Source organism: Dendrobates tinctorius, unplaced genomic scaffold, assembly GCF_039654945.1.
Source record: "Dendrobates tinctorius isolate UK_male_01 unplaced genomic scaffold, ASM3965494v1 ptg000143l, whole genome shotgun sequence".
Taxonomy (NCBI): Eukaryota; Metazoa; Chordata; class Amphibia; order Anura; family Dendrobatidae; genus Dendrobates; species Dendrobates tinctorius.
The window spans coordinates 42,027,837-42,047,484 of NW_027361810.1; the positions used below are offsets into that span (position 1 = coordinate 42,027,837).

The 19,648-nt window shown below is 43.5% G+C and overlaps 1 protein-coding gene across 2 annotated transcripts in view; it reads left to right on the forward strand.

The window, feature by feature from the left end:
- UBR3 (ubiquitin protein ligase E3 component n-recognin 3) overlaps positions 1-19,648 on the forward strand; it is a 175,226-nt gene that overhangs the window by 138,322 nt on the left and 17,256 nt on the right. For both annotated transcript variants that reach the window (XM_073545830.1, XM_073545831.1), the window contains exons 31-32: positions 9,438-9,543; positions 12,994-13,094. In XM_073545830.1, the coding sequence (XP_073401931.1) occupies positions 9,438-9,543; positions 12,994-13,094 (207 nt within the window). The remainder of the gene's footprint in view (positions 1-9,437; positions 9,544-12,993; positions 13,095-19,648) is intronic.

The following is a 19,648-nucleotide window of genomic DNA, read 5'->3' on the forward strand; positions in this document are numbered from 1 at the left end:
CCATCTCCGCTCAGCAACCCTGGAAGCCTGTCTTAGTTCTTTGGTCAGGCTGGTGTGCCAGGGCTGTCTGTTGATTCTGCAAACTTTAGTATGTGTGATAGAGGCGACCGATTCAAGAGCTGCAACTATTGTGGTGTTATATAAAGCGGCAGCAGTGTCGGCATTGTGTAGGTAACTTATGTCTGTAAGAGGGAGGAGGGATTCATAAAGTGAGTGTGGATAGAGGTGTTTAAGATTTCTGCGAGGGTGTGCGAGATTGTGGACAAGGAGAGGAGAGGGAAGAAAATGTAAGTATAGGTTGTGGTCAGAAACAGGGAGAGGTGAGTTGGAGATGTTAGATAGGGAGCAGAGGTGGGTGAAGATGAGGTCCAGTGTGTGGCCATCTTTGTGAGTGGCTGCAGAAGACCATTGAGTGAGGCTGAAGGAGGAAGTGAGAGATAAAAGTTTAGTGACAGCTGAGAGGGAAGTGTCAGTGGGGATGTTGAAGTCACCCATGATGATAGTGGGGATGTCAGTGGAGAGGAAATGAAGCAGCCAGGTGGTGAAGTGGTTGAAGGTGGTGGCTGGCCCTGGGGGGTGGTAAATGACAGCCATTTGGAGGTTGGAGGGGGGAGTAGATGCGCACAGAGTACACCTCAAAGGAAGGGAGGGTAACAGTGGGATTTGGGTGAAGCAGCAGTTATCTGACAGGAGAAAACCAACTTCTCCGCCTTGCTTGCTGCTGGGGCGGGGGGTGTGGGAAAGATGGAGTCCACCATACGAAAGTGCAGCAGGAGAGGCTGTGTCAGAGGGGGTGAGCTAGGTTTTGGTGATAGCGAGGAAGGAAAGTTTGTTAGTAATGAAAAGATCATGGGTGTAGGAAAGTTAGCTAGCGTTCCATAGAGCTCCTTTTAGTGGGACTGGGGAAGCGGGGGCCAGACGAATGTGTATAAGGTTAGAGAGGTTATGGAAAGTTGTGATAGAGCGTAGAAATGACTGTGGGAATGTGGTGAGGAGGACCAGGATTTGGAGAGATATCACCAGCAGTGAGGAGGAGCAGAGAGAGTGTTAGCAGGTTGGGAGCAGGGCATGAAGGGGCTGCCCGTGTTTGGAGACAGAGGATTGTATGTTGAGGAAAAGTTCTGCGAAAGAGGTTAGATGGATGGGGAGGATGGAGGGAGAGATGAATAGTTCCTTACTAGGTGTAGGGACTAGGGGGTCAGCAGAAGGTGAAGGATTATAGGGGTGAGAGTGAAAACAAATAGAAACATTGTTTACAATGACTGACTGTATCCTATTACCTTCAGTTCCCTTCTGGTTCAGTTCTGGATTAGTTCATATCTCACACTTGTATGATGCACTTATGTGATGCATGCTGCAGACTGACGTCTTGCAGACCTATGGTTTGCAATATATTTGCTACAAAGTGCATTCAAGTGTGTAGCAGATTGGAGTGGTCTGTGCTCATCTTGGTCAGATTATTAAGAGTGAGCCAGTATCAAGTATTAAGATATCCTAGGAGAAAACATCACGCTTCCTTTGACAAAGCTGAAGCTTGGACATCATTAAGGCCCTTTTACATTTAGCGATGCACCAGCGATCTGACCCGGTCAGGATCGCTGGTGCATCGCTAAATGATCGCTAGTGAGCTTTCACACAGAAAGATCTCACAGCGATGCAGCAGCGACGCAGCGCACGATACTCACCTTTCACACACAGCGATCCTGATGTTCTCCCGCCCGCGTCCAGCGTCGCTCGTCTCACACAGCAGGAAGCCCAGCAGGAAGCAGACGACGAGAAATGGAGCCTCCCGATCTCGCGCGATGAGCGACAGACAGCGGGGTAGCCGGTCGGAGGTAAGTATCACACACAGCGATATCGCTAGTAATATCGCTATAATGTCACAAAATCGGTGACGTTTTAGCGATATTGCTAGCGATATCGCTATGTGTAAAACCCCCTTTAGACCTTCCATCAGAGCAATGCTCCTGTAAGATTCTGACGTGGCAGGTGGGATGCGAGTAAGGTGATAATTTGCAAAACCTGTGAATATTAGGGACCTGAAAGCCATTGCCCATAAAGATTGAGAAAAATTCCTCAGGGTTGCTCCCAGAAGCTGGTGTCAGCCAAAAAGGCTCCACTAAGTACAAAACACGGTTGTCTTATTAATATCTGTTGGTTATAAACCATGAACGTTGCAAGTGAAAAATTGCAACCAGAAGTTGTTTAAAATCAGTATAAGATAATGCAGGAAATTTTGTAACTTTATTTTTTTTCTTTCTGATTTTTGTGCTTCTCCTTAGTAAATAGTATATCTATAGCTTTACTCCTCTATTAATGTTAGTGAGACGTTGGAAAACAATAGTCTCCATCAGAGGGTACCACAGAAATGCCCTATTTATTTATTTTAATCAAATAGTTTTTATTGAAAAACTCCCAACTACAAATTTTCCATCTTTCAAATGACATAATAATTCCATAGTATAAAACATAAAGTATCTCAACTTCAATCCCCTAACCCACCATAACCCAAATCCGATGCCATCTTTTTAGACTTGTTCAGGAAGGTCTCCTTGGGCTTAAAGCGACAGTCTGCGTATAAGTTGTAGTTTAAGGCTGTGTGCCCACGTTGCGTTTTGTTAAGCGTTTCCGCAGCGTTTGTGCCAGCTCAGACGCTGCAGAAATGCTTAAAAGAAGCTTCAAATTAATTTGCATGCATTTTTGGCTTTTTGTGCCAATGCATGTGTTTTTAAATGCTCAGGAATCGCTTAGCGGCTAAAAACGCAGCATGCTCATTAATTTCCGCATTGCTGAGCGTTTTTAGCCTTTCCCAATGTTCCCAAAAAACGCGTGGAAAAAAACGCACAAGAAACGCGCGGAAAAAAGACGCGCGTTTTTTGGGAAGGGGATCAGTTTCCTGAGCGTTTAAAAACGCTAACGTGGGCACATAGCCTAAATGTAGACATGGGCACGTCCGTAGACAACCCCTTCAAGACTCTGTAAGCGAGCACATTGCTTCCTTGGGAGATTCTCTAACTTATCTCCCCCCACCCCTGTACTCGACTGCTGATTTATGTCCACATATCATAGATAAACTAATTAGAGTCCTAAATCCGTTGAATTAAGCTCAGGAAAAATAGAATACTAAATGTGTTATGAACTCCTTGCCAGATTTTCTGTTAACTCATCTTGCAGCCAGCAATGTGCAGGGAAACAAAGAGCCTCAAAAAGCCAAACTGTGCACATTTTTTTTTTTTTTATTGAAACCTAATTGAAAACAAGATTTATAACCCAAAATAAATGCATTCTAGCATAATACATCCATCTATTTCCCACTCTGCAAAGTAATCTGTTGTTTCGTAACTATATAAGGTACAATGAAGAACCTCAGAGTAAGGGATTGTCCTGAGGCTTTATTTTCACTCCCATATTGGGGTTCCAGTCCTTAGTCCATCCACAGGCCTCAAGGTGCCCAATTTACAGCATTATGAGGCATATAATATCCAGACGGCCGTGTAACATGTCTCATATACTGTTGGTAATGCCAAGGATCGGATTTGATCTTGATGGCTGCAGGGGGTTGTCCACTACTAGGACATCCCCTTTTTGATTTAAAGGCTTGGCTCGCTAAAAAGAAGCGTATAATCTCCTCTCATGGCGACGCCGTTCCAGCAGTGTCGACATTCGCGGTCCCAGGACTCCAGTTCTGCTGTTGTACAAATTGAACATGGAGAGGAAGTCGGGGATTAGCTACAGCCCAGACTTTCTCTTCATGGGGGCCAGTGACTCCAGCGCTGATTGGGCGGCGGGCACCACAACTCACAACACCGCATGAGAGCCCCGGATCGCAAGTGCCGGCACATGAGGGGAGTATAAGCTTTTGGGGTTTTTTTACCGGGAAGGGAGTTTCCTAGTAGTGGACAACCCCTTTCATGGTAATATGACCCGTCGTTCAGGACAGCAGAGCCGCGGCCGGCCCCGTTGCTAGTAGTGGACAACCCCTTTCATGGTAATATGACCTATCGTTCAGGTCAGCAGAGCTACGGCCGGTTCCGTTGCTAGTAGTGGACAACTCCCTTCATGGTAATATAACCCGTTGTTCAGGTCAGCAGAGCTGCGGCCGGTCCTGTTGCTAGTAGTTGACAACTCCCTTCGTGGTAATATTACCTGTTGTTCAGGTCAGCAGAGCTGCGGCCGGTCCTGTTGCTAGTAGTTGACAACTCCCTTCGTGGTAATATTACCTGTCGTTCAGGTCAGCAGAGCTTCGGCCGATCCCGTTGCTAGTAGTGGACAACCCATTTCATGGTAATATTACCCGTTCAGGTCAGCAGAGCCATGGCCTGTCCCGGTGCTAGTAGTGGACAACCCATTTCATGGTAATATTACCCGTTCAGGTCAGCAGAGCTGTGGCCGGTCCCGTTGCTAGTAGTGGACAACCCATTTCATGGTAATATTACCCGTTCAGGTCAGCAGAGCCATGGCCTGTCCCGGTGCTAGTAGTGGACAACCCATTTCATGGTAATATTACCCGTTCAGGTCAGCAGAGCTGCGGCCGGTCCCGTTGCTAGTAGTGGACAAGCCCTTTCATGGTAATATGACCTGTCGTTCAGGTCAGCAGAGCCTCAGTCGGTCCATTCATCAAAGTCTGGATTATGGCCTGTGTTGCACAGACTTCTGTATAAGTCCTTAGTTTGGGTCAGAATAACCACGGTCCAAGCTTGGAATTACAGCCGTAAATAGAAAATACCTTGGTGTAAAGGAAATCAGATCTAAGGAATTATTGCGCTGCTTCAGTACTGCCGGTTTTCGGATCACCACCAGCATGAATTTACGTCTGTATACTGGGTGCTATTTCCCGTGGTTTGCCTTACAGGATTTATCAGGATTAATATGATCTGCAGGGTCACTTCACTTTACCAGCTATTTCTTGTATAATTACAAATGTCGATCAGTGCAGGTTTAGCTAATGTGCGCTAATTGTTTAATCCATGGTATCGGGGATCTGATTAGTCCTCAGACTGTGCGACTTTTAAATTGGTATGTGTAGTAGAACAATCAAGAGTAGTGTGTATTTTATGATTGCACACATTACCCTTATACCTATGCTCTTCCTTGCATATTTGTACTATTAGGCTTAATTCACTCGCTTGTTTTTCTCTGATTCCGTGTATTTTTGTGTGCTGAGTCTGCACAAAAAACAGGATAAATGTCCATTTTTGATCTGAGTGCAAGTTTGAGCCAGTAAAAAAAATCTCTCGTCTTTGCAGTTAAAATGTTAAAAGTTTTTTTTCTCCTTTTCCTCTTTTGTCTTTAGAAGTGAGTTTTCTGTGTTTTATCAACTATTCAGTGAATGCACTTATTGTATATCTCCTTTTCTATGGGCAAATCGACTCCTCGCTATTACTCTAGATACAACATCGATTGGAAGGGTATGAATAGAATATATTGATTGACATTCATAGTTGGATCGATTCCTTAGGCATCAGTGGTTTTGAACATTTTGAGTCCAATTTTTTTTTTTTTTTTTGCCTGTCGTGTATCGTCACAGGAGCAGAGTACAGTTTTCTGATATAAAGTTTCAAATCCCCAACTTACCTTCACAGTCAAAGTTAGAGGGTTTGTCCAGGACTAAGGTATTGATGTCATATCCATACGATAGGTCATCAATATCTGATCAGTGAGGGAACAGATGTCGCTCCACCACTGATCAGCTATTTGCAGGTCCTGACGTGAACAGTATATGGAAGGGGACCCCACAGCTCTCTACACTTTGTGGTGGCCATTGTTGGGTAATATTTGATCCTCAAAGATCTGATATTAGGTCACAGGTACCCAAGTCATGGAAGATCGCTGTAATTTATTAATATCCTGTTGTCACTAGATGGCGCTCCTACTGAATCACTAGTGATGAGCGATAAGGTGTTATCTGAGCATGCACGAGTGCTAACATAGTGACATCAGAGTGCTCGAAAATTAGAGTCCCTGTCGGTAGTCAGTGGCCGCCTCCAGACCAGAGCCCTCCAAATGGCCTCCTACCTGCCAACATCCGTGGTGCCCCACTGAGTAGTAGTTGCGACGTCATACATGCAGCTAGGATATTTCGCCAGGATTATTAATCAGAAGAGGCTCCGGGGATGCCAGGAGGTCCGCCTCTGGTTCCACAGCCACGTTCTGCAGATGTGGCCACTGTTTCAGGGTCCTGCTCCTCAATTTGCTCAACTCCAGTTGCAGCGCTACTTTTATTGTCTCCTTAGTTATTGTTAATCATTGATTAGCCACATTCAGCAGGTTTGGAGGAAAGGAAATTTAATTGAAGTTCCCACTAGATGGCAGTGTTTCCCCTCCGGTCAGTGACCGATCACAGATCTAGGGGACGCGTGCGCCTCTGAGGACTGAGAATATTTATAGAGCGCTCGTGGCGTGAATGTCTGCATACAGAATAGGAGACACATTGAACTTTAGACATTTTTTTTTGCTTTAAAGGTCACATTGGCCATAATGAAGCATTTGTTACTGCGCACTGGTATAATTACATGTATAAACATCAGATGAGTTCGGCGACTGAGCTTAGTCAATTTTTACAAAAATGCCAAATCTTGGAAACCTCTGCATTTATGAATTTATGACGTATCAGTCAGATCATTCATACATGTCAGATTGATCTTTTTTAAGCAACTGTTTACCCGTGTGGGAAGAAAAGGATCTCGGCTTGTTTTCACTGGAAATATGGCTGTAGATGTGTGGTCCCTCCCCATTGGATTGCACTATGAAAACTGATGTAACATGTTGGTGTGAACACATCTAATGTTGGACAAAACTGTTTAAGCCAGTATTGAGTATTCAAACATACCTCTTATAAAAAAAAAAAAAATCCTCTATTCTCAAGAATGGAGGGATATATATTTTTGTTTGCGGCTCGTTGCTTTGGTTACCAACCACTGCAGCTGTCAATCAGCAGTGGCCGATCTGTAGGAATAGAGGGCAAGGCCAACAGACGAGGCAGGCTAATGTTGAGATCACCAGATCTGGCCACGTTCTGTCCCGCTGAGCTCCTTTTGATTCTGTAGAGACAAACCTGCCTCTGCTTGTAACAGCGGCTCAATCATGCCACATGTCCGAACTGTCAGTAATCAAGAGCTCACTTCTCCCATCTCTCCTCCTCCCTCAGGTGCAGAGACAAACCTGCTTCTGCTTTTAACAGCGACTCAACCATGCCACAAGTCCAATCTGTCAGTAAACAAGAGCGCACTGCTCCCCTCCTCCCCCAGCTGCAGAGACCAATCTGCCTCTGCTTGTAACAGCGGCTCAAGCATGCCACAAGTCCGAACTGATACTAATCAAGAGCGTACTACTCCACTCTCCCCTCTTCCTCCAGCTGTAGAGACAAATCTGCCTTTGTTGTAACAGCGGCTCAACCATGCCACAAGTCCAAATTGTCAATTAAGAGCGCACTGCTCTCCTCTCGCCTCCTCCCCCATCTGCAGAGACAGACCTGCTCCTGCTTGTAACAGCAGCTCAACCATGCCACATGTTCAAACTGTCAGTAATCAAGAGTATACTGCTCCCCTCTCCCTTCCTTCCCCACGTAGCAGGCGAGTAGTAAGCTCCTATTGATAGAAGACGAGACCCCCACTTTACTTAGAGGAGTTTACAAAAATATATTGCATTATTTGTTTAGGAATTACTGTTATATTTTATTTAGTGTTTCTATTTTCACCGGCTCAAAAGTAATATCACTAATCAATATAGTTATAAAGTCTAAGGATTATGTGTAATACCTGGGGGGCAAATACTTTAATTACTGCCTGAAGTCTGGAATTCATGGACATGACAGAGTTTCCTTTCTTCGGGTGCCTTTCCAAACTTTTACTGCTGGCTTTGGTTCCTGCTTGTTTACTGGTCTTTAGTTAGCGGGGATATGAGATCTATCAGGTAGAGGTAAGAGATGGGACTCGGCCATTGAAAAATATTAAATTTCTACATTACTTTAAAAAAACAAAAACAAAGAACACCTACGTTTTATGGCAACGGACTTACCTGCTATAAATGCTGCTGTTCTCCTGAAACTGGTTTTGTTTTTGTTCTGACGTTTCTGTTCCTGAGATATGACCCCCTCTTCTTCCCTGTATATAAATCTAGTCTTTAGTCAACTGGGCAAGGTACTGTAGAAGACTCCTATAGATAAGCATTGAGGACCACACCCACTTGGCCAACAAGACTAGATTAAATATACAGAGAAGAGGGGCCAAAATATTAAGATATCTTTAGAATTTTGCTACTGGCCACTAGGGTTACCCTAGACCAGTGTTCCCCAACTCCAGTCCTCAAGAGCCACCAAAAGGTCATGTTTTCAGGATTTCCTTACTATTGCTCAGGTGTTTGAATTCTTGTCTGTCCAGGTGATGCAATTATCACCTGTGCAATACTAAGGAAATCCTGAAAACATGACCTGTTGGTGGCTCTTGAGGACCGGAGTTGGGGAACACTGCCCTAGACTCATACTTGTGCCTGCCTGTGATGATAATGAAACTGCTGAAAACAGGGAGTAGGAGTCTAAAATAGCCCCATTCTCCAGTGTTAAAAGTTGATGATGAATTTAATTTTTTTCAATTTTTTTTTTTAAAGTAAAAGATTACCAAAAAGCAGACTTAATAGGTTGTTTTCCGATGATACATTTCACATCTAGAGGGTTTTGTTTTAAATGGTTTGTGCAGAGGCAAAAATGTAAAAATTAGGACACTAATCAAATACTGTTTTAATGGTTTCTCCACCTTTTGCGGCTATTTTTTTTTCCCCCGTTCCCTTTATTCAATGCATTTGGAGATTGAAGAATTATTTCAATCGTCTTGCAGTTTGGCCTTTACGGGTTTTTTCTTTTCGCTTTCAACTTTGATGTAGTCTGTGATCATGAATCAGCTGAGGGGCGTTCAGACAAAAGTCAGCTCACTGACTGTTTCTCAGTTTACTTATTCTGCAACCAGCAATAGATAGTGCAATGCAGGGGCTGCAGAAGGCCAAACAATGCAACATTGTTAATGAATCCCATTTGCAAAAATGATTCTTAGCCCCAAATACATTAATTTAGGGTTAAAAAAAAAAAAAAAAAAGTGCCCAAAGGTAGAGTCTTCAGAATGAGAACCACTTTTAATGTTGGATTTACGAGATATTTTCCAAGCTCCATTCTAAAACTGGTCATAAAGATGGCTGACTGGGACCTGACTCGCCCAATAGCGTGCATTTTTTTTTCCCCCCTCTTGATCAATGTACATTTTTGAAGTGATGATATACGTTCTACCAGACATCTCCAGTCGGCAGTAGACTTTCTGGCAGTCCCCAAAGATTTTTGGCAGCTTCTTTTAAAAATGATCATGGTCCTCCGACAAATGTCCATAGCCGGCTTAACGTTTTGGCACGCTGCTCCGGCAGTGCGTAACGCAGCGTTTCACTCTCTTTTGCAGATCAGCTCTTCCATGTATTAGCCATGCACATGAGGCTCTACAGCATCGACGCCGAGTATAATCCGTGGAGGAAGCTAACGCAACTTCTGCCAAAAAAAGAGTCGCAGTAAGTGTTATTTATAACCATTCTAAAAGTTTTACTAAAATATTTCTCATTTTATAGAACATAGTTGGGTAGTAGGTACCTGTAAAAAGAAAAAAATATAATTTTCAGGACATGATAAATGGGCCTAAGGCTACTTTCACACTTGCGTTTTTTTTTGCGCTGCGTGCACAGTGCAAACGAGCATAAAAACCGCATCATGCATTTTTAATGCGTTTTCTGCAAAAAAAGCATTCGTTTTTAAACGCTGACGTGCGCATGACTATGCGCACGTCACCGTTCCCATAGACTTTAATGTGTTTTTGGGTGAATTTCGTGTGCATGCGTTTTTTTGAGACGGACGGACGCACAAAAAATGCAACAGGATGGGCGCACACTACAAAAACGCATGCACATACAAACGCGTACAAACGCATGACAATGCGCACCCATGTTAAGGATAGGGAAAAAAACTCATGCGCATTTATGCGCAAAAACGCAGCACAAACAAGCATAAGTGTGAAAGTAGCCTTATATGTCCAATTTGTCGGGGTGATTGTAGTTGGTAGCCGCCATCCTTCACATCGCCGGTATGGAAGTAAAATCTCAGATTTATCGTGAAAATGAATAGTTACGTTACAAGAAGCGCGCCATTGTTTTTCTAGGGATCTTCTTCACCGGTTTGATGCGTCACACACCTAACTTCCCATTGGAAAAAATTGAATCCAAGGTGGCCATCTTGTTTGTGAAATGGCCAAAACGGTTCCCCCCTCTACAGCCTGTGACTAAAGGTGCATTTACTCTGGACGATTATCATCAATGAGCGATCCTGGGGACGAGCAACCCGATAATGGCGCGGTCCAGTCAGGCTGAGAAACGAACATGGGCACGGCCCCATAGACTAACGTTGGTCCGGGTGCCATCCATTGTTTTGTCTGGTCGCACTTGGGACTGAAAATGCGCCCGTCTTCTCCTGCCCTTAGAATTGAGAATGTCCGGTATATACTGCCCCTAGTGGCTTCTGCTGGCAGCTACAATTTTATTCGATGGTTCTGTAATAGAGCACAGAAATTCAGAGCTTTCTAAAAAGGCCTTTTCACGTGCGCTATATATATATTTTTTTCTAATTTAAATGGAGTACCCCCTTAATTTTTTTTCGTTGCACATCTGTTCTAAAGTTATGTTCCCCAGAAATGTGCAAATTTTCCCTTCAGCCAACTGGGCGTGTGGCACAGAATGTCTCTGTGGTCGTGTTTTGATTGGCCGACATCGGTGGAGAAAAGGCAAACTCCCCCCAGTGAAGATTTGTTGTCCACGCCCAGTTAGTTGGTCGACGGGAAAATTTGCCCCATTACTACCAGGGAACGTAACTTTGGAACGCGGGGGCGCCGAAGAAAAAGAAAAACTGTTCCAGGATCAGTGGACAATGGTCTACACTTATGGCAACCTCCATCACTTGGACCACCACTACTGACATTTCATGACGGGTGACCCCACAAGGGAGCTCTTGTTCTAAGTGCTTATCGCATACGTTTATCAGTGATTTAGAGGTGGCATTTTCCCGGTCTAGGTGCATTATTCTGCCGGTAGCACGCCGTATCCCATCACTTGTATATATGTCTGTGTTTCCAGTGAATGTACTTTTTTTTTTTTTATTTTTTTTTTTTTCCAGCCTGTTTTAAAGACATTTAATCAGTGTGAACTGTTCAGCTAACAGAGGACGCCATCTGAGAGTCTTTAAACGCTTGCTCATGAATTTGTTACTCCCCAAAGAGCCATTTTTGTCTAAGAGCATTGAGCTTACTACTGTGATAGCAATTTGTGCCCCAGTTGGCGGTGCCAGGAATCGTGCTCTCCAGAGTACCGGGGGCGTGATGTTTCAATTAACACTCTTTGTTACTTTTAGCTTATTTGCCAATTTCTAATTTGCATTTTTAATTTAAGTACAATGCCCTTTTTTTGTTTCGCAGAGAGTCCTGTGATACACAGGTGCGCTTGTGCTAAATTGTGGAAGATCTTACAATTCATATTTTTTGTATATCGCCATCATATTCCGCAGTGCTTTACAGACAATATCATCGAGGTCCCCATTGGGGCTCGCAATCTAAATTCCCTATCGGTATTTGTCTTTGGAGTGTGGGAGGAAAACCACTCAAATATGGGGGCGACATACAAACTCCTTACAGATTTTTGTCCTTGGTGGGATTTAATCCCTGGACCCCAGCGCCGAAGTGCTAACCACTGAGCAACCGTGCTGCCCACTATCCCAATGAAAATGCAGCTTAGAATTGGAGATACAGGAGAGACAAGTAGAGATCTTGTGGCCAGGGATTCATCTGGTCTTCCGATCTGCGATCTGAACAAAGGAACACTATCGTCAGCATTCCCCATTCTAGAATGGCGCAATGAGTTCTTTCAGATGTTCGTGATCATCGGTCCGATTTCGGAGCGCAGTGCAAGGACTTACTGTGCATCTCCCGAACCAAGCATGTCAGCCTCATAGAAACACATGAAGCGATCACGCTCAGGTCGGGAGACGCGCGGATATTCCGTGCATTGCAATCAGAGATCAGACTGATGGTCACCAAGTAGTAAAAGTAGGCTGGAAGGTGAACTTACATTTTTGGCCACGCCAAGGGTGCACCTGTGCTTGGTTTGAACAGTTATTCTCTGCTGACCGTCCCTTTAAAGACACAGGTGATGCACATGATCTGTAGTGTGAGTAAAGCGAGCGAAAGGACTTTGTAGGACCTGAAAACAGAAGAAGGGATTTTATATCACTGCGGCTGCAGAAATTGCACCCTCTGACCTTTTTGTGAAAATCGATGGAATTCTCATAATACTAGCTACCTAATATATCCTAAATATCCATGGCTAACTGAATCGGAAGTGATCATATGAAAACGACCTAGTGTTTAAATCTGATTGTTCTGGTTTAGACTCGATTTTCCTCTTGATTCCTTAAATAACACATGTACATTAACCACAATGTCCAGACTCTGCACATGCTCATTAGATGCTTCAATACAAAAGATAGGGTTTTAGGTGATTATGAAGACAAGGGGGGCTGGTGTAAAATAGCCTATTGTGATTGGTGGATCCTGTGTGATCAGCTGTATATAGAGGCGTTACCGGTCATTGTAATATTGCCTCTGATGATAACGAGTCTGCTGAAAATCTTACGGAAAGGACATTGGCCGAAATGGCCAGTGTGAAAATTGTAAGGTTACAAAATTTTTTAATAAATGAGAAACAAAAAAAGTTGTGAATGACTTACTTTTAATAAATAAATGTATGTAGCCCCAAAAACCTGATTTAAACAATAGTTCCTTTGATGATTGCTTCTTTAATATCCTTTGCCCGTTATAGAGAAAATTAGTGATGTAATATTTTGTAGTATTTTCTATGCTTGACAACCTCTTTGTACTTTCGTTCTGTAAGTGCTTTTGATTTTTTTTTTTTTTGCTTTCCCAGGACAAGCGATGACGAGAGAGCCGAGGTTCCGTTACTCTTTAGAGATGTCACCTCCATCTTGCTCATTCAGGTCCTAACAATGCCCCAGCCGCTGCGCAGAGGTACGTCCGTGGAGACCGTCCCCGTGATATTGTGTTTGGGGACAAGGGAGAAAAAAAAAATAGTGTAATCGCTGCAGAATCCGTTGTGTCTGATCGGTCTACAGAAATAATGATTGCTGCTTATCAGCATAAAGTGACATTGGGCTGGAAATTCTCTTGGGCTTTGACTGGCTTATCTGCGTCCCCTGTCATAGTCCTTTATCAGTCATTCAGTGGAGTGAAGGCACAAGGTCTTCCAGAGGAAAAGAGCGAGAATAAACTGCCCAAATCTCTGAGCGGAGAAATCAAGTCCTTTTTGTTTGACCTTTCTGTGTTTCAATGGCGAAGTTTGGATTCATTTTTCACAAGCTTTACGACTGCTTAAAGGTGAAAGCTACCAAATGATTCTGAAATTCAAGGATTAGACAGGTGAGATCACATGAAACTGGAGGTGACATCCAAAGGTAATTGCCGATACTTTAAGAAAGGTCCGCTCGGATAAACCGGGTGCCCAGAGAATCTGTTTTGTACTTTTGGCTTTAACTTTAGACGATATATTTAACTCGTTCCTTTGTTTCCTTTGTGAATGCTGTGCCGACAATCCACACGTAGTAATGCAAAGCTTGGACAATGCAGCCCACTACTTAGGATATCCAAGAAGAGAAGTTTTCCTGTTCTATAGCTATTAGATTTATTATACAGGCAGTCCTCGGGTTTCCAACTGGGTAGAGCCGTAGGTTTCTTCGTAACACAAATTTTTGTGCAAGTTAAAACGGGAAGAAAAAAAAGTAATAATTAATGGCTGAATTCTCAGGCAACTCAGCTCTTCGTTTCACGCCTCTGGTCCTCTTCTTTCTGTCGTAATGCGCCGACTGTGCGTCATAAGATTGCGACGTTGACAGCGGCTGTGCATCATAAGGTTGTAACGTTGACGGCGGCTGTGCGTCATAAGGTTGTGACGTTGACAGCGGCTGTGTATCATAAGGTTGTGACGTTGACGGCGGCTGTGCATTATAAGGTTGTAACGTTGACGGCGGCTGTGCGTCATAAGGTTGTGACGTTGACAGCGGCTGTGTATCATAAGGTTGTGACGTTGACGGCAGCTGTGCGTCATAAGGTTGTGACGTTGACAGCGGCTGTGTATCATAAGGTTGTGACGTTGACAGCGGCTGTGCATTATAAGGTTGTAACGTTGACGGCGGCTGTGCGTCATAAGGTTGTGACGTTGACAGCGGCTGTGTATCATAAGGTTGTGACGTTGACGGCGGCTGTGCATCATGAGGTTGTGACGTTGACGGCGGCTGTGCGTCATAAGGTTGTGACGTTGACGGCGGCTGTGCGTCATAAGGTTGTGACGTTGACGGCGGCTGTGCGTCATAAGGTTGCGATGTTGACGGCTGTGCATCATAAGGTTGCGATGTTGACGGCGGCTGTGCATCATAAGGTTGCGACGTTGACTGCTGTGCATCATAAGGTTGCGATGTTGACGGCTGTGCATCATAAGGTTGCGACGTTGACGGCTGTGCATCATAAGGTTGCGACGTTGACTGCGGCTGTGCATCATAAGGTTGCGACGTTTACTGCGGCTGTGCATCATAAGGTTGCGATGATGGCTGTGCATCATAAGGTTGCGACGTTGACGGCGGCTGTGCATCATAAGGTTGCGACGTTGACGGCGGCTGTGCATCATAAGGTTGCGACGTTGACGGCGGCTGTGCATCATAAGGTTGTGACGTTGACAGCGGCTGTGCGTCATAAGGTTGACGTTGACGGCGGCTGTGCGTCATAAGGTTGTGACGTTGACGGCGGCTGTGCGTCATAAGGTTGCGACGTTGACGGCGGCTGTGCATCATAAGGTTGCGACGTTGACAGCGCGATTTTAAAACATACACTAAGTTCCAGGGCATGGACGCATCCGGAAGTCCTGGCCTGTAGTGAAGAGGCAAGGATGCGGCACATGACTCTGGAAAGAAGAGGAATGATGGCAGAAAGGTGAATAATAATAATATTTGTCATTTTTATTTTTTTAATACCAATGCTCAACTCTGGTCATCTTCTTTCCACTGACGAGTGCAACACCTTTGGCGTCTTTAATACAGGCAAGGACATATGGCCGCATCCAGGCCTCAGAGGTCAATGGGCGTCATAGTCATGGCTCCCATCTTAACGTCGCGACTTTACAACACGCAGTGACCTCTGAAGCCTAGACGCAACTGGGAATCCTGGCCTATAGTGTGGAGCCTGGAGATGTGGTTCCCGTCCAAAGAAAGAGGAGAGCCGGAAGGTTGGTGGGTGTTTTAACGTTGCCTCAGTAAATCAGTGATTTGAATAAAATAAAGACCTGAATGATAGAATACAAAGCCTCAGTTCCATGGAGAATAGCCGGGTAATATAAAACAGAATGTCTCCTGGTTCATTGGGAGAAGTTGCTCTTGGAGGATTAGATCCCATCCTTTATTTATAGCGGTCTTCAGAGGCAAAATTGTGAGTGAGCCCAGTCCATGGATGAAAAGCCACCCACACCTGAATGGCGTCCAGATGCTTTACTGTTGGCAGACACCCACCTGATGGCGGTGATCACTTTTTCTTTTCCAGAGAATCATTCTTTCAGATGTTCCCAGACAGTATGATGAGGGGGGCTTCATCAGAGAGAGCAACTTTACCCCACTCCTGTACAGTCCAATTCCTGTACTTCCGACAGGTAACTTCTCTGGTGAAGCCCCCCCCCCCCTTTCAGATAAAGCCATGTATTTACCCCAAAATGATACTAATGAAAATGTTGACTAAAGAAAAGAAAACCTCACATGTCCCGAAAAATAATGGCTCTCAGAATATGGTAACACAAAAAAAAACTATTTTATAAAATGTTTTATTAAGCTGGTGAAAAAATAGATATATTTTGGTTTCACCATAATCCTACTTTCTAACAGAATAAAGTTAACATGGCATTTATACAAAACAGTGAACATCGTGAAAAATGAAACCCAACGCTGGGGTGTTATTTTGGCCGATCACCTCTATGTTCTTTATCTTGGAGAACACAAGGATCGGCAGTCTAAAATTGGACATTCTGAATCTTTAAAGGGGTATTCCCATCTCCAAGATCCTATCCCGATATGTAGTAGGTGTAATAATAATAATAATAATAATATTGGCAGATGTCTTCAATTACAAGAATAGTATAGTTCTTCTGTTTTGCTAGGTTGCTTACCCCATGTGCAGGGCATTGCTTTAGCTTAGGTATCTATGGTTATGACCACTAACTGTCAATATGACTGGTTGTAACCATGGATACCGACGCTAATGCAATGTCCTGCACATGGAGTAAGTGACATAGCTTATCAGAAGAACTATACTACATTTCTAATTTAAGGTATTTGCTAATATTATTACTACTACACCTACTACATATTGGGATAGGCTTTTGGAGATGGGAATACACCTTTAATTTCCCCGACAATTGGTTGTCTGGGGCCCCCATACATGTTAGACTGCCAGCCGAACCCGTCGTTATCTGCATAATGTGTATGGGGGGCTTTAAAGTCTGATTTCCCTACAGGACCAAAAATTGTTGCAATAAGTAAAACTAAAGGTGCAGTCTCTAGAAGTCATTGTGGTTTCATGGCACAACCCCCGGTGTTACCTCGCGCCCTTGAAATGCTGCTCTGGGAATAGCGTTAACTGCCTTATTAGCGGTTAGATATACTTGGTATCTCCTTCAATCCAACATTGATTAAGCTAAAGTAAATGTCATTATACTACTCGGGCTGCTTAATCCGAGGAAAAATTGATCTGAACCCATCACCATGAAAGAGCACCACAAATGAAGGCTTTCATTATAGTCGAGCTTTTGTATGATAGAGGTCAGAGTGTTTATGGGTGTAATGCCATCTATCGGGAGCTCGCCGCCCAGCCACGGACGGACGCATTACAGTGCAGGACGCAGCAAGAAGAAAGAATAGTTACAAAGATCAGCTCGTGTTATGCAGTAACAGATCCATTTTCAAGAAAATAAAACTTTTTTTATAGTCTGCTAGTGCTGACTATTCCTACAGGCAAAAATCTGAAAAACCCTATATTGTAGGGATCAACTAAAGAAGCGAAAAAAAGTATACTTACAAGTTGCCATAATGCCCTCTTCTGATATATTCAATCCTGTGTTACATAGAAAGGTAAGAGGAGACTTGAATGACTGCAGCCCCTTACATCATCCACTTCTCCATCAAAAGGGAGAGAATAGCTGTAAACGTTTGTGTTTCTAGAGAGAACGTTCTATTAGTCCTGTGATTACAGCAGCATAGGCGTGTATTCTAAGGCCATGTTCCCACGCTCAAAAAAGTAGCATTTTTTTTTTCTTCCTGAAAATGCGCGGTAGCAATCTGCTTTGATATTGCACTTTTGCTGCACTTTTAATACGTACTTGACCAGTGTTTTTTCATGCGTGTTGGTGCAGAAGTGCAGTTAAAAATGCGATTGTGGTTTTTTTTTTCCTTTGTTTTTCTTTTGTTTTGTTTTTGTTTTGTTTTTTTCAAGCTCCCCAAAGAAAGAATCCTGTAGGGGAAAAATGCACAGATCGAAAGTGTCTTTATGGGGCTGAGTTTTCGTGAAGTCACATCCGCTTTGTTTGAACTATTAAATGCAGCCGATTCAATGTCCAAAAATTTGTCCAAAACATTCATAAGTTACTCAAAGTCTCCTGCCTTCCCAGTTATTTGGTTCTTGCATTAGGAATAAGGGTCACAAAGACCCCATACCCATTAACTTACCAAACCCACTGGTTTTTGGAGGGACTGGCCCCACTGGTGGTGGAATTTTTTTATTTAAATGGCCGGTCTTTACTGACTCGCTCCCCTCCACCCATACAGAAATTATGCATGCTCTCCCTAGCTGAGCATGCGTGTCTATGCGGGTGGTGAAAGATGATTGTTATCTGACAGGCATCTGATGTGATTTTTAGTTGTCACCTCCGAAATATTGATTTTTTTTTCTTATCCCTCTTAACGACAGCCGCTTTGCATGTACAATGGCCGCGCATCTATAGGGAGCGGGTTCAAGAGCTAAAATCTGCGCCATGCAACGCGGCTGCCGGCTCTGTTAAATAGCCAAAACCCAACAGTAACTGATGCAATTGGAGGTGGCTTTGAGTGCACCAAATAAACCTCTCGAATGCCGCTGCCAAGCATTATAGAGGCTTCACCATGGTGGCCGTCACTCCTGACAGTCACAAGTAATAAGCACCACACGATCGTAGAGTGCAGATCAATTGGCTTGGCAGTCAAGGGCTTTTCTAAAGGCCTCTATGTCCGCCACGTGAAATCTCCGATGAAGCCCAGCCTGTGGCTATACGTCCATAAGAGAGCAGTGATTTCTCAATATAAAGCAATACAATAGGATCTCAGGTGCAAGTTCCATAACTGGGCTAATAAAAAAAAAAAAAAAAAAAAAATAAAAATGTAGAAACCATAAAAAAAAATGTGAAAAACAACATAAAAAGCAAAACACCCAAACAAATATAAATATCTTAAAAACATCTATTTTCCCAAATAAAAATGCAAAGAATAAAAAATAACATTATGGGTATATGCACACACAAGCGGTTTTTTTCGCGTTTTTTAAGCGTTTTTACCGGCACTTAAAAAACCCTTACAAGAAGCATTCCATTCATTTTATTGAATTCTGCACTTTTTGTGCACATTGATGCGTTTTTGTCCACGAAAAAAACGCAGCATGCTCATTAATTTCGCGGAAAAATCAGCATTTCTAACTATTTTCTATGAGACTGGGGACACTCCGTAAAAAACGCATACAAAATGCACGGTTTCTGTGAAGGGGTCCGGTTTTCAGTCAGGAATTTTCTGCATACGTGGGCAACACAGCCTTAGTATTACTGTGTGTGCAAAGTTACTGAAACTCATAAAATGGAAAAATATTCATCCCGTTATGGTGTACTCCAAGAATGCAAAAATAGGCGATCAAAACGTTGTCTGTGCCATAAAATGGCATCAATAGAAATAGCCGCCCTCACACAAGATAATCAATGAAAAAAAAACTTCTACAATATCGGAATTCTTTTTTTTTTTTTTTTTTTTACCATTGCATTGCACCTTACATTTTTCCCCCATTTTCCAGTACTTTGGTGTCATTCAATCAAAACTTCTGCAAAAAAACTAAACAAACAACGGTCCGTCATACCACTGTGTCAGTAGTGATAGGAGGGCTGATGATGGAATTCCTGTTGTCTCTCTGCACCGTGGCGGTGGGGTAGCGCTTGGACTCCGTGTTTCACTCTATAAAGGCAGCCTTTTGGCTCTTTTCCTGTACTGTTACATTTTTCACATGGAAGAGCAAATTAGCCCTTTATAAACGAGGAACATTAGACATCAGCAGAAATCCAAGCTGACAGTTTTTACCGCTTCTCGCTTGCCATTAAGTTTCATCTTGAAAATGTTCAAGCGACCCGGATATTAGACAGGTCACTGTGATCTTGCCTTACTAGGACGTGCAGCGCTAATGGAGGACAAAAGGCTTCTTTATAAATTAATGGTTTCCCCACATTGTGAGGCTGAGGTACCCAA